At 39.9% G+C, this 15,142-nt stretch overlaps 1 protein-coding gene across 5 annotated transcripts in view; it reads left to right on the top strand.

Annotated features, from left to right (window-relative positions):
• WDPCP (WD repeat containing planar cell polarity effector) overlaps positions 1-15,142 on the top strand; it is a 373,120-nt gene that overhangs the window by 190,789 nt on the left and 167,189 nt on the right. For all 5 annotated transcript variants that reach the window (XM_088477497.1, XM_088477498.1, XM_088477496.1 and 2 more), the window contains 2 exons: positions 136-327; positions 7,911-8,520. In XM_088477497.1, coding sequence (XP_088333623.1) covers positions 136-327; positions 7,911-8,520 — 802 coding nt within the window. The remainder of the gene's footprint in view (positions 1-135; positions 328-7,910; positions 8,521-15,142) is intronic.

Here is a 15,142-nt window from a genome sequence, read left to right as displayed (position 1 = left end):
ATATCAGTTATCCATTAATGTTTTCCATGATACAAATAGAAGGTAAACTAAAGCCTATAATTTTAGAGTCCCATTAAGGTACATAATTCAATGTAAGTGCATTTTGTCTTTTAACCAGCTTTTTTCTCTTCGCAGATCACTTATGTAGAGATACCAGGACCAAAGGTTAGACACCTAAACCGCTGCCTTGCAATTAATTGCGTACAGGATCTTGCTATTTGCTGGTGGCCAGTACCAAATGATGATGTCTGGCTTTGGACTCCAATTTCAAGTGAGAAAGACAGAGCCAACATGGTCCTTTTAAGCTGTGCTAATAACAAACTGGAGGTGAGAACATTGTGTAATCAAATGTTAGGCATTTAATCAACCATTTCACTAGCATCACATCCATGTCTTCATGCAGAACTTATTTGTTTATCTATATGGTGGCAATTTAATTAATACCGATGTGTCGCAGAGTGCCTCCGGAAAGGACCAGCAAAGGCACTCTGCAACCAATATCTTCACTTGTTTTTCCTCGTGCCCCAGAGAGGTGTCCAGAAAAATTAGCAAATTACCATATTAAACAGTGATGTCTGGCTGCACATCCCTATGAATTTAGTTCCAGATTTCCCTGTTGTTCTTTTACAGAAAGCATTCTGTTTTATTTCAGTACTTATTACTTTCATAGCTCTAGTCAAACATATGGTGAACTGCAAAGCACAGACACACACACGCACATTATAATTATCTTACCTGTTGAAATGCATTATCACCCATTTCCTTGTTATATAAAGATGGGTTCACTGTGTCAACCTACCGCCTACACTTTGGGGTTATGCTGTATTGTCAACAACTAATTATCACTGACAACTCCGTAATGGTGCTACCTTGCAGCCAGCCATTTCACCGACGATGGAGGTCAACAATACAGCAAAGAGGCACTCTCAATAGTGGAGGTGTATCTTTTGCAATCATCATGCTCCTTCTCTGGAACCCATTACCCCTCTGGGGTAGTCTGCATGGGTGCTGCAGTGTTCATTACGCTGGCTAAAACCTTTGGTTCAGCTAGTTGCAGAGCACTGAGGGCAGAACACCAAGCTTAACTTAGAATAGTTGGGAATATGAGGGTTGTTGAATAAGTAAGGTAACAAGACCTCTCACGTGTGTAATGTTGTCTATTTCATTCTAATTTCCTGCAAGGTCAGAGCAGGTAGACCACTGCTTCCCCTCATGGCTATTAGACTGCGCCTCATATCAGTCATAGTGTTCCAAAATCATTTGAAAGATGGCGGTGCTGGTGGAAACATGGTCGAACATTGAGGCGCATAGTGTGATCAGATTTCTGCATCTGAAGGGCACATCGGCAGCTGAAATTCATTGCCAACTTGTCGAGGTGTATGGTGATAACGTCATGTCACCAAAACAGGTTTGGTGCACTGCCTTTATGACGGCAGGAATGACATTCAAGATGAGCAGTGATCCGGCAGGCCAAGCACATCCACTACAGATGACAATTTGTGCTGTATTGAAGGTCTGACTCAGGAGGACAGGCGCATTCAAGTTAGTGCACAAAATGGTTCATGAGCAACTGGTGTCCAGGAAAAAGTGTTCACGCTGGATACCGAAGCTGCTCACAGGTGTTCATGAAACGAGTAGGATGGGATTGTCTCTCATACACTTGACGCAGTACCATGAGGAGGGAGTGCAGTTCCTGCAGCGTATTGTTAGAGGTAATGAAACCTGGGTGCATCATGTGCCATCGGATACGAAGCAAGCATCCATGACATGGAAACAAGCATCATCCCAACCTTCAAAGGAATTCAAAACAACTCCATCAGCAAAGACAGTCATGGCGACCATGTTTTGAGACCACATGGGCGTGCATTTTGTTGAATTCCTCACCAAGGGAGATACTGTGAATGCTGTCCACTCTTGTGATACATTGAGCCGGTTGTGGAGAGCAATTTGTCAAAAACGACCTGAGTTGCTGCGAACAGCCATTGTATTGCTGCATGATGACGCCAGGCCACCACATGCGTGAGTTGTTACGGCACTACCATTGGACCATCCTACCTACAGCCCTGACCTGGCACTGCATGATTTCCATCCTTTGGACCATTGAAGAAGAATCTAGTACCTGGGTGGAAGTCGATTTGCAACAGACGGTGAAGTTCAGCAAGCCAACATGTCCTGGCTTCAGGCGCTTGACACTGATTTCTTCGATGATGAGATTGATGCCTTGGTGTACTGTTGGAACATACCCACTATGTTTAAGGTTAAGTTGTCGAACAGATACACGGGCAACTTGCCCTTCCTTTTTATCCTTTTTTTTTTTTTCCAAATAAGGCAAGAAAATAGTAAATCAGCCCCAGCCCCCCTATTCAAATCTGGACTGACCCTCTTAGCATGCTTTAGCCAAGTCACTTTACTCGTACTTTCCATGTACTGTAGTGGATGCTGGTGTGTTTGTGCATGCAGTTTCAGCCGCCACTTGCCATGATGCTGCGTACCCCGGGACTGGAATTCTTCTCTCTAGATTAAATATGCATCCTGCTACAGGTTTTACATGAAAGAATTTGCAACTGCAACTGGAAATTTTTTTGCACCAGTGAGTGTCCAGCAAAGTGCCACACAGCTACACAATCAATGGACATGTCCCAAACTATTTCCTGTCCTAGAAGTATTTGAAAGATACACAGACTGTCTGTTCAATGTGGAGTCTATCAAGGTCACCAAATGTATACTGATCCAGGGAGTCTTTGTGACAGCATTATATTTAAAGGAGGCATATGTACACTCACACGCATAATATATTTGACAACAAATATTTTTGAAAACAGTAATAAACATAACCTAAGGGTAAAATATTCAATTTCAGGCATTGCCATTTGGATTAAGCTCCACTCTAAGAACGTATGCAAAGGTCTTGAGTTTTGTAGCAGCAGATATATGTGAAACAGGAATGTTCTGTCATACCATATCTAGATGACTGGCTGCTGAAAGCGGGGTCAGAAACTCTTGTGCCACCTTGAGAAAGTCATAAGTAGTTTAAGAGGCTTATTTTGAGGCCTTGGTTGTATTACAAATGAGTGAAAATCTCAGCCGTCTTCTTGTCATAGGATTATGTTTTTTTGGAAAAGCGTTCGATACCACTATCTGCAAGGTGTTCTTGCCAGTCTAAAGAATATAAAGATTTGTTAATGAAGCAAGAATATTTTGGAGGGACGGGACCATGCCAGTGGTTCCCAAACTTTTTCAAATCACTGTACCCTAGAGTATCAAAATTTTTCCACGGCACCCCTGGGCCAAAAGTTTGTGCTTAAATGTCACCCTTAGGTTCAGTTATGTGGTGGTTGACAGGCTGTGCTTCTTTTTGTCCACATATTTTTTGATAGGCATAACCGGAGCTAATGACTGCCAATCACACTTACTAAAAATAATTTTATTTGGTACTGGACCACCAACTAGAGGTGAGTGCCCTGAGGCGCCCCTGCAAGTGCCCTGAGGCACCATGGGATACCACGGCACCCAGTTTGTGAAGCACTGGACCATGATCTTGAGGAAGAGAAATCAGAGTATCTGAGTCTAATGACAGCAGAAATGAAACCTGGGTCCTACTCTAGATTATCTACACAAAACCTTCTGACTGTTGTTGTTCCCTAATCTAGTGTATGAACAGTGTGAATCTGTAGATGGGTACTGGTAATTTTAAGAGATGGGTCCCAAGTCTTAGGGATAAAAATGACAGGTCATCCATTTTTTGTGGAGGTGTAATCTATTTTACAGCTCACATTCACGCCTTGACAGAACAAAGAGATCAGATGCTGGATGTAACTGGAGCAGATTATTTTCTGCCTCTTCCAGTGCTACTGGTCATTCTGAATATTTGATGCATGAAAGCCTCCTTTTGGCACAGTAAGTTTGCTTCATGGATGTACTGAGCATGTCTCTCCAAGAGCCTATGAGGTTACCTCAGAGTCCCAGATCTGTTACACAAGGTGCAATACATCATCCAGACAACACTATTCTAGCCCATAGAGTATGGAATTTAAGGGAGATATCTTGAAGCTGAGGGTTTGTTTTTGGAGCCAATTGTACAAATACTGCAGCACAGTTCTGTCAAGAATTTACTTGAAAATATGCAGAATGTATCATAAATGGACTAAAAAGTGAATCCGCAAGGATGTATGAAGGTTTTCAAGCTTATACTCAGATTTTGGCACTGGGGAATTTCTGGAACAGCCTCTGAGTAGTAGTAATAATAATAGTTTGAATAAATATAGCACTTTTTTCCAGTACTCAAGTCGCTTTACATTTGAGGATGAGCACATAATATAGTGGAGGTGTGACAGTCGGCTTAGCACACAACAGTTGTTACAAAGAGGAAAACACAATATTCAATACAAATATAGTGGCAACAATGAGCAGGACAAGAACACACAAAGTCATCAGCCATTCCACACATCATTCACTCTGTCAGTAATCGGTGAGGTAGCCATCATAGTCGTGCTACATGATTCTAGCAACCAGATGATAAAAACATATTACTGTGATGTACAGTACTACATATTTTACCCTGGGCAGAATAAACAAAACCAGGAAACGTGGACGATGGGGAAGACAGAATACAGAGGGTAGGATACAACATAAAAGATACCCACAGAGTCATCAGATCCACTGATTATTTATCCTACCCATGAGAGTTTAAATACTCTCCCTTTGTTTGGAGGGGCTGTCCTAAAATTTGTAGGGCTATATTATACTGACTGGTCCTAGATAGGTAATGTTCTTTTCTGGTCACTGGAAAATATTTCCAGATGAGCAGCACAATTTTTTTTTTTTTAGGCATGAAAGAAGTAAATAAAAATATCCATCAATTTATGCCACTTTGCTCATTTACAGTGTCCATTCAATAAAGCATGCCAATCACAGGTATCATAAAAGCGACTTACTGTCTTTTAAAACAAAATCTGCTGAGAATATTACAGCTGATATCATGCGTATGTACTCCCTGAATTCAAGTAATGTTTACAAATGAAACCACTCACATTAAAGTATAGTATGTTAATTTGTAATGAGAAACTAACTTTCAACTTTTTATTGAGCCACAAGACTTTTACTCTAAAAGTAATGATTCCATTTAATGTTACTTTAAGCCTGAACTGTTTCAATGATTATTCAGTCATATGTACTATTTAGAACACTATCATAGTTTGAGTAGAGGCGTAACTACGGAAGGACAATACGGATGGGAGACCAGGACAAGAATCATTGTCCACATCAACTGAAGCTGCAAAGGCAACACGATACTCCACTATCTTGATGATCAGCCTTCAGAAAATAAGTTAATTGTTGATTAAGGATATGCTGATTCTTAAAAATGTTTAGCTATGTAAGATAAGTTTTTTTTAAATTGCAAAGGAATTTGAAAAAAATATGGAATTATTTATTGTGAAGTTCATTTTAGAAGGGTTTTTTTGTGTCATTTCTTATATTGTATTTACTATTTTATTACCCTGATTTCCAGAATTAATAAACGGAAACAAGGATTCCATTTTAAATAAAGCTTTGGATTTGAATGCAATGCAATGAAAGGTGCAATTAAGTCTTTGACAAAAGTATGATTTAAGATGTTCCTCTCTTTAAAAAACATTGGCTTAGAGCCATTAAATTCATAAATAATGGAGCTTTGGACTCCTGTATGATTTATTATTATTTTTTTACACCTTTCATTGGAACAACACTCCCTAATGTCTTATTACATCAAAAAGACAAATATGCATGTTGCTATTGTACTGTTGAAAAGCACAGTGTAATTCTTTGGAACGTGAGCCTTATCCTGTGGCAGAATCCCAAGGTAGAGGTAATTAAAATAAAATGATTAAATCACTTTTTCCCAAATTGAGTCCTTTGTGATTTCTAACATCTCAGCCGGCCACTGTTGTACAATTCTAATTTAAATCCACTTCTACTTTGCGATTTAACACATGTGTTTGTTATTAATTGCAATTAAAATAACAGTTTGCAAAATTTGTTATAACCCTAACATGAAGCCATATGTCTTTACTTGGCTCCCATTAATTTACATAGCACAAACAGAAAAAAGTGTGTCTCAATTGGGTGCACTAAATTAAAATATACTTTTTAATTCAAACATTTAAAATTCAAACAATTCCATATAATATATCAGCAATTTTTAAAAAGAAAAAAATGATTAAAAAAAAAGTGGAAAAAGAAATCTAAAATTCTAAATATTAAAATATTACAAAAAACTGTCTTTAAATTGTCTTCTTCATAATTCAAAAATATAAATTAGTCTGCATGTTATCATTTATATATGTGGGGTAAGTATTTAGTGTTTATTCACATTTCCTTTTAAATTAAACACATACATGAGATTCAAAATATGTTCTTTATTGATATCCTGAATATTATGGAAATTGCCCCCCCCCCCCCCAAAGTGGTGTCATGGGTATGTATATATATATTGATCCTTTGGTCTTTGCTTGATTTATTGAGAGGGGAGTGCTGCACCTTCATGCTTCTATATATATATATATATAAATATGTGTGTGTGTGTGTGTGTGTGATACTCATCCATAAGGAGAACATGGTATAGACATCTCTGAAAGCTTATAATAGCAAATTCCTATTTCTTATTTATTTATATATTGCACATAAAAAAGTCTCCCTTGGGACAGAGGGCCTGATTCAGAGGTGCACGCTGTTTGCATGCGCTCGCTCTGAATCAGGGCGTACCTTTTTTTTCCCCCTCCCTCCAGGCCGCTTGCACAGCTGTGGGTGACCACCCACAGCTTGTGCGAGCGGCCTGTCGATGGTCGCGATTATTGTGACCATCAGGCTTGCGGCAAGACCCTGTGGGATGGTCTCGGCTCCCGCAAGCCCGAGTGGACTTCCTGCTCTAATAGAGCAGGAAGTCCACTACTGACATCAAGAGTGATGTCAGTAGGGCCGCCCACAAACGGCAGGCGTTCCTAAGGGAACGCCTGCGTTTGTGCAGCAACCCCCCCTCCCCGCCTACAAAACGGGGCGAGCCGTCAATCAACATCGACAGCCGTCCTGTCTTGTATTGAGCCCCGGAGTGACGGAGCTGCCGTCGCTCGCGCATGCGTACGCCGGAGGCGGAGCATGCGCAGGGGCCAAACATCGACCCGCTTGTGAGTGCAATGCGCTTGCGAGCGGGTCTGAATCAGGCCTAGATTCCTCTAATATAGAGTAGATTTAAATAATATGTATTAGCCCACTTAATATTTACAATATTATAATATATTACTAGATGTCTCCTATTAATTTAACAGCACTAATAATTTACATTGTGAACTAAATGTTACAGTATAGTCTTGTGTTGACAATTTTCATTCAAAATTAAAGATAACCTATTAATGTATTTTTGCTGTTATAACACTGATGTTTTAAGTGATTAAACTTTGTATATTGTAATTTGACATTCTATTATTTATAAGGTCACAAAATTTCAGTGAACTTTTCCGGGCACTGACTGACATTGTGCTGCAGCACGTTGCCTGTAAATATTTGTATATTTTTTTCAATTCTTACTATATCTATTTGAGCATGATAGATTTGTTAGTCTTTATTTTCCATCCAAGTATGTTTCTTTGGCTATTTTAACAGGGTGTGGTCTAATTTATAATTTCCTTAACAAACCCTACTGAGAGAAAACTTATAGTGTATACCTAATTACAATATGCAATTGCTATATTGATTGCATGAGCTGTAACTTCTGATAATAAAATTTATATAGCAACTTCTTTAAGTCTGAAATTATGTTAATAGTCCTGTGTCTATAATCTTTGTATTATTGTAAAGTTATACAGTATTAATGTTAAAAATTGATTTACAGAATCTATATGTTTGTTCATTTATGTTGTGCCTGCTTCTCTTTTCAGGTATTAAGCTACATCCGCACAGAGGGAGATATGCTTGATGCTAGCTTCAGTATTACTCAGCCATACCAGGTGTATACAGTTGAACACTCCATGAATTCAGACAAAGAACCTATGGCTGATAGCTGCATCTATGAATGTGCACGGAACAAGGTACAATGTGTATCAGTCACTAAAATTCCCCTCAATTCCAGACTCATAAGCTGTAGTAGGAACATTCTCGAGGACAAGCTTGTTATCGGTTGTGAAGACTCTTCAGTTATTCTTTATGAATCTCATCGCAGAGTGACTCTCTTAGCTCAGGCTGATCTGTTACCTGTGTTAATTAGATGGCATCCCGCTGGATGTATATTTGTGGTGGGCAACAATCAAGGGGAACTTCAATTATTTGATATGGCACTATCGCCTATTAAAGTCCAGCTTCTTGCTGAAGACTTTGCTCCAAGAGCCACCCTACAATGCAGTAAGCAGTTTGTGAGATCTAGCAGCTTGGTGGACATGTCGTGGCCTTTTCCTGATAACTCCACTCAATGTACTGACAGGGCGGACATTCAAAATCTTCTGTTTCTCAGATTTCATGGCGGACCTTTAGGAGTGCTTCAGCTTAAACTTGGTAAGTTATGATAAATATTTCTTATCTGATAGAAATACACTTTATAATCAAAGTACAAATATTAACCTTTCTTGCTGTTCACTTTGCATCGACTGATGATGAATTCAGTTATATCAATTGCATTTAAAATGAAAGGCACTGTCCATGCATTTACATTTTTTATAATAAATCTTCCTCTCGAACTATGACAGATGCAACAGATAACCCCCAATTATGAGAAGTTTGGGAAATATTCAGTTTTCCCAAATATTATAGATACGTACTATAGCCCTGCCGATGCATTTAGAGCATTGGTTAGTCATTTTCCAAATGTTTATGGTAATATAATTTTCTTTTTTTTCTATTTATTTATTTCAAATATCCCGCCTGTATGTCTAGTTCTGCTCCCCTGTTAGTCCTGACGACTCTTGATGCTGTGTTTTGGCAAGCAAAGGAACAATTCCTTTGCACTTGGATTAAGCAGAAAATTACCTTTCTGTTTACTACTAAAACCAGGGGGCTAATGTAATAGACTGCCAGCTGCGGGAACTGCTATGAGTCTTCCAGTATTTTTAAAGCAGCAATCATTTTAAAAGCAAAACCATGCTGGTTTTGCCTTTAAAATGATTGGCGCTTTAAAATACAGGCAGACTTGCAGGCGTTCCCTCAGCAGCTGCAGCTCACAACCTATTACATAAGCCCCCAGATGTCCTGATTCCTGAATTGCATATGTATGGGGACCATGATGCTATAAGCAGAACCATATTCTCCAGTATACTCGCAGTGAGATGAGGTTACACTGGCCAGTGACCCCACATAGTTCCACTGCCATACCGCTGCATGCATAGAAGCCAAAGTGCATACTCCACTGCCACCACTGTATGTATAGACACAGGTGTGTGCGCCCACCTGTCGCACACAATGCTTTCCTATATGTTCCTGGTTGGATCTTGTCCATACACTATATACTGCGCCGTGTACCTTTTATACATAACGGTTGCATTAACTCTGTGACCTCCTGTAAACCTGTTTTGCTTGGTTAATAAACCTAAGACCTAGTTAAGTAATCTACTGTGTGGACTAATCTCCATTACACACTGCTGCCACCTATACATCTATAGGGTCTGCCAATATTTAATAGTGGAAAAAAGGTAGGTGGGAAGACGATAAACTTAGACTTGTTAAGTTTAAGAAACCTCTAAACCATCCAGAAGGTAATAGTAAACAGAAAGACAGCTGGAGAAGGTAAGAGGTCATTAAGGAGCGGTAGATAGAAGTATCATAACCATACAGATTGTATTGGAGGCTGAGAGAGCTGATGAGCTGCCCAACGGAGAAAGTGTAAATGTAAGAAGGGGCTAAGGACTGAACCATGAGGGACACCAAAGGTAGCGGCAGAGATGGATTAATGAGAAGAGACCGAAACAGAGAGGTGGGAGGACAGCCAAGAGGAGGGCACTATAATACAGACCAAAGGGATGATACCTTGGCAGGTGGAAAGGATGGTCCACAGTGTCAAAGGCAGAGAGAACTTGGTGAATGAGCAAGAGTAGTGAGACTTAGATTTGGCAGTAATAGGTTCATTAATGACTTTAGTGATGGCATAGTGGTGATTGGCTATGGCAGCTGCTTCTCCATGTTGGCAGCCAGCATTCCATGTGGGGCAGTAAAAACATTAACTGAGTAACAAAATGTCACTCGTTTAGTATTTTAAGTTCCCACTGACCATAGGTGCCCAAGGCAGGTGTCTGGGTTCGGGAGGCGAAGTTTTCTCTTGAGCGCAGGTTTTACCAGGTATATAGTATAGGTAATAACATAACCCAGTCCAGTACTGAATACTTGAATAAATACTTTCTTTTTTTAATGATAGATTACATTTCCATTAAAAACCATGAAGTTGAACTCCGTGACAATGTATAATACAGTACAATGATTTCATATAGACCGAGAGAGGTAATTGTATTGCACATTTTGTAGGTCATCTGCTTTCCTCTTCAGAATGGATTATGCTGTAATATTTGCAATGGGGACTATTTGTGAGAGAAAGTCTGTGAAGTTTTAAAAGTTTGTGTGCTCTTCCGCAGAGTAGTCCTAATTGACCTTTGGTGAAGTCAGCTTGGCATTGTGCAGTCGTCAGAATGAAATGCATCAGCTCAATCGATCTTAACGTATTGGCTGGAGACTGTTTCATTCCATGAGAAACGTTCAAATTAGTCCTTATTTTATGTCGTCTTATTTGTATGCTGCTTCTATACATAGTATAAAATAAAGCCCCTGATAGGCATCTGTCTGTTTGTTCGGGCTAATCTCGAGAACCACTGGACAGATTTTGATGCAGTTCTCACTATTCTATAGAGTATTTGTTGAGGAAGGTTTAGGTGTATGAAACGTTAATGTATGACAAAAGGGAGCTGAGCAGTGATGATTTTAGTGAAGCAAGCCAATGGAAAAAATTTACTTGGCTTACGTTGCCTAAAACATAGACATATATTTTATACCATGGAGAGATTGATACGTATTATCCAGTTTCTCCAGAAAAATTCATGTAAGTCCTGTTTGCTGATACAAACTTTCAGTTTGTCCCTTTTATTACCATTCCTATTTCATTTACAGTATGTGAAAAACGATTCTTTAATTTCAAGCCTGTCCAATTCCCGGTAGGAGTCGGCTTTGGCATGGCAATAAAGCACTTGGACAGACACTTAAAGGTGCCCATACACGGGGCGATTTGTATCAGATCCGATCTCTCATACGATTACCTTGAAAATGATTCCCTTGATATTCTGTACGATTTGATAGGTAGAAAAGGTACGATTGTACAAACGACCATACAATCCGATGTATTAAGATGCATCACATTTTACTGATCTGTCGAAATCCTTCTGCAAAACCATCTGATCTACGATGCCGATACCCGACTGCGGGTACGAGCATCGGCATCGTAGTCGTCTAGAAAATGACATTTTTTACAAGATTGGTCGTTACGATCAGTCGAAAACGGCCATATCGTGTGAAAAAATCGCTCCATGTATGGGGGCCTTAACGTGGCTGGAGTTGACCTAAGTGGACACTGTTTTGCTCATGAACATTTTTACGTGGCCTTTTTGCATGTCATGTCACAGATAAATCTTTTCGTGTTGACATCAGGAGAAAAACAACTAATGTCGTCTAGAAGGTAATCTTATAAGACCTTGGTTAAAAAAGACTATCGGTGTAAATAAAAAGTTGTTCCCGTGCAAAGCTAGGGCAGGTTGCTAGTTCTTCTTTGTGGTGTTAATCTAATCTTACCTTGTGGCCAGCTCGCCTTGCTTTCTAAGCCAAATACACAGTTCCAGGTGATAAATCAGTTATCAGAGCATTCCAGTAACACCAGTAGTGTTATACCACAGCAGCTAAACAATACACGGCACAGGAATGTAGCAGCTGCAGACACGGCTTTAAGCAGCTTGTTCTTCTCGCTCAAGTCCTCTTGTTGTCGCTAGCCATTAATGCCTTTCGTCAAGCACCTTGACTTTTACCACCTTGACTCCTAAGAGTCTGAAACACACATTTATTACTATACCAGCAAGACTAAAAAAGGTCTGGAGAGGTGGAAGAACACAAATAATTTGAATTGTTTTGGTCAATACAGAAAGTTGTGAAAATTACTACAATATAAAGGAACCTTATATAGCGACATTGCAATAAGCAGCATTATATTTCAGATGAGCTCCCGACCAACTATTTGTATAAAAAGCAGCAATAGTTTATACATCTGATGAGTTTTATAGCGTAATAGTAATAATGCTCTAAAAGAATACCAGCAGCCTGGTGATTGTAGTGGGTATGCAGTTATAATGTCTACAATACAGTGTTGACAGTTATATCGCTATGGTCCCTATTGTCTCTTTACTATTAGTATTTGCATAGTGCCAGATACTAATCCACATGATAAACTACTAAGCATACATTTTTATATGCATTTTTTTTTAATTCACTCAAGAATTATTATCATTATTTATATTTCATATCACTAGGCATTTATGCCTTTTTATTTCTAATGTATTTCAGTTAGGGTTGAGAATTTGGGACCCTGTCCTTTGGATGGGCACAGAGGTGATACATACTCGTATACATACATGTCAGGCCTGCTGCTTCTCAGTTCGGAAAATCTGGATAGAAATTGCAGTAACTACACTATGGGTCCCATATAACAATGATAAATAACCCCTTTAGCACTCACTTAAGGAGTTAAGTTCTCCTTTCAATATTTAACTAACAGTGATAAACTAAGATTACCTCTGTTTGTCACTGTATCGCTTATGCCATCTATAGATGGCGAGTGCGATATGGTCCCCATTGTTGGCAGTAAGGAACCAGCAACAACCTTTCCGGCTTCAGTGAAGCCTTTCAGGCATTGCTGAGACCCCGCCGAGTGAAAGTGTCATGCACATGTGCAGACTGCCCGCTACGCATGGGCATGGCACAGCAGCCCGTCGCTGGCAGCAACAGAGCGGAGGTTGCCGCTGAGGAGGGTGATGTCACTGGATCTCGCTGGAGGGGTAAATAATGTTGAATGGCATATTAATTAGTATCACTGTGATACTAAATGAAATCTGCAACTGCTATTAAGGTACATTGTTAAATGGGACCCTATATTTTGATGTAGCTTTATCTCTGGGCTTTTCTGACAGACGTTCTAAGCAGAATACCCTTGAACTAGGTAGGTAGACTAGTGTGTAAATCTGTAAATCAAAATAGATAGCCCCAAAAAAACTGCTGGTGGGGAAAAGAAAAAATGCATACACCAGACCTTTTATATTTACTAAACCCAGGGATTGTCCGATGGTAATAGCCGTGGGAGAACTAGGACTATTCTCTTAGTTACACCTTTCCATCTCTGTAACTTATTCCCAAGGGCTTAGTTATCAGTTCTTCACTTAATGTTGGAGAATGATCCATGGACACTATCACATTTCACGGGCAGGGGGGTGTCTACACAAATGGAGATGTTCCCGAAGGAACGCCTGCCGTTTGTGGGAGGCACCACTGACATCACCAGTGATGTCAGTGGAGAGCTTCCTGCTCTGTTAGAGCAGGAAGCTCTCTGGGGCTTGCGACGGACGAGAACCTAACACAAGGGTCTCGTCGCAAGCCCCGATGGTCGCGACCATCACCTGGTCGCTCGCAAAAACTGTGGGTGGTCACTGTTGCCAGTACAACGTCGCTTCTGCTGCAGTTACAGCTCTATGCTGAGCTCCCAGGTACTCTGAGCAGTCCCAGTCCGTTATTTTCCAGTTCCAAGTCTTGTTATCAAGTCTCCTATTCTGGTTTTGCCACAGAGACTTGTTTACATTACTCTCTATTGAATCCAGCTGATACCTCCAACTATCGGTCCCATCCGATACTTCCATCATCGGTTCCAAACCGACCCAGTACTGCAATTCATCATCATCGGTTCTAAACCGACCCAGTACTGCAATTCATCATCTGTCCCAAACCGATTCAGTACTGCTATTCATAATCATCGGTTCCAAACCGACCCAGTACTGCAATTTATCATCATCATCGGACCAAAACCGCTCCAGTACTGCAATTCATCATCGGTCCCAACCCAATCCAGTACTACAATTCACCAACATTGTTCTCAAACCGATTAAGGTCTTCAATTTATCAACATCCGTCTCAAACCGATCAAGTTCTTCAACTCATCAATATCTTTCTCAACCCGATCCATCTCTCAATCCAGCATCATCGGTCCCAATCCGGTTTTGCCCATATTTTCAGTATTATATATCCAATTCCCAATTCAACCCGCTGCTCAATAAAGACCTTTACTTTACTGTCCTCGACTTCGGGCCCATCATCCTCTACAGGTCATATTACTCCTCATATCATACATGAGGAAGTCCTGGCTCAAGCCACCCAGTTTTATCTACCCCTCCCAAGTCTCCTTTTCAGCCTCCCACGTCTGTTCCGATCAACTCCTAACCTCAGGCGTGACAAAGATATTTTCATAGTAGGCAAGCTTATTTGATTTTAAAAACATAAAGTCATATACCAAGGATCCTGGAGTTCTAACCGTCTTAGGTTGTTTATTAAGATACTTCTTTACGGCTATTGAGTGGATGAATCAAAGATAGAATAGTGAAATTTCCACTTCGTTTTACAGTGTGCATTATTATGTCTTATTATATCCACTTTTGAAACACTATAGGAAATGTCAGTAAGACTTCCTTCTCTAAAGTTTGTCTCTCTCTTGCCTATCACAACATCCAGAAGGGTAGGGGAGATACAGACAGTGATATATTACAACGCTTGATGGCAGAGTTGGCATCTAGTCTAATCGAGAATTGATTTTGACCAAGTTTCTTAATCTTTGTGATCGTTTCTTTTCGGGAAATAAGTAGAAACTGAGAGTTAAACTTAATAAGAGGCCTTTTTAATCCTGATCAGAAAGGTTATTTTATGCCTGCTCGATTTTGACAACTTAGCGAGTAATCAAAGTTTGCTCTGTACTAAAGTCTGTACTGAGTCATGATTGACTCCATGAACATTTGTTAGTTCAAAATAAACAAAAATGAAAGTATGCCAACACAACATTATTTTTTTCACATGAAGAGCTAGGTGAATGCAGGTTAACCAGCTTGTTACATACAGTTCT

The sequence above is a fragment of the Taudactylus pleione genome, unplaced genomic scaffold (assembly GCF_031769625.1).
Source record: "Taudactylus pleione unplaced genomic scaffold, aTauple2 ptg000201l, whole genome shotgun sequence".
NCBI lineage: Eukaryota > Metazoa > Chordata > Amphibia > Anura > Myobatrachidae > Taudactylus > Taudactylus pleione.
The sequence above is the reverse complement of the archived record's forward strand: the minus strand, read 5'-3'. Positions and strand labels throughout refer to the sequence as shown.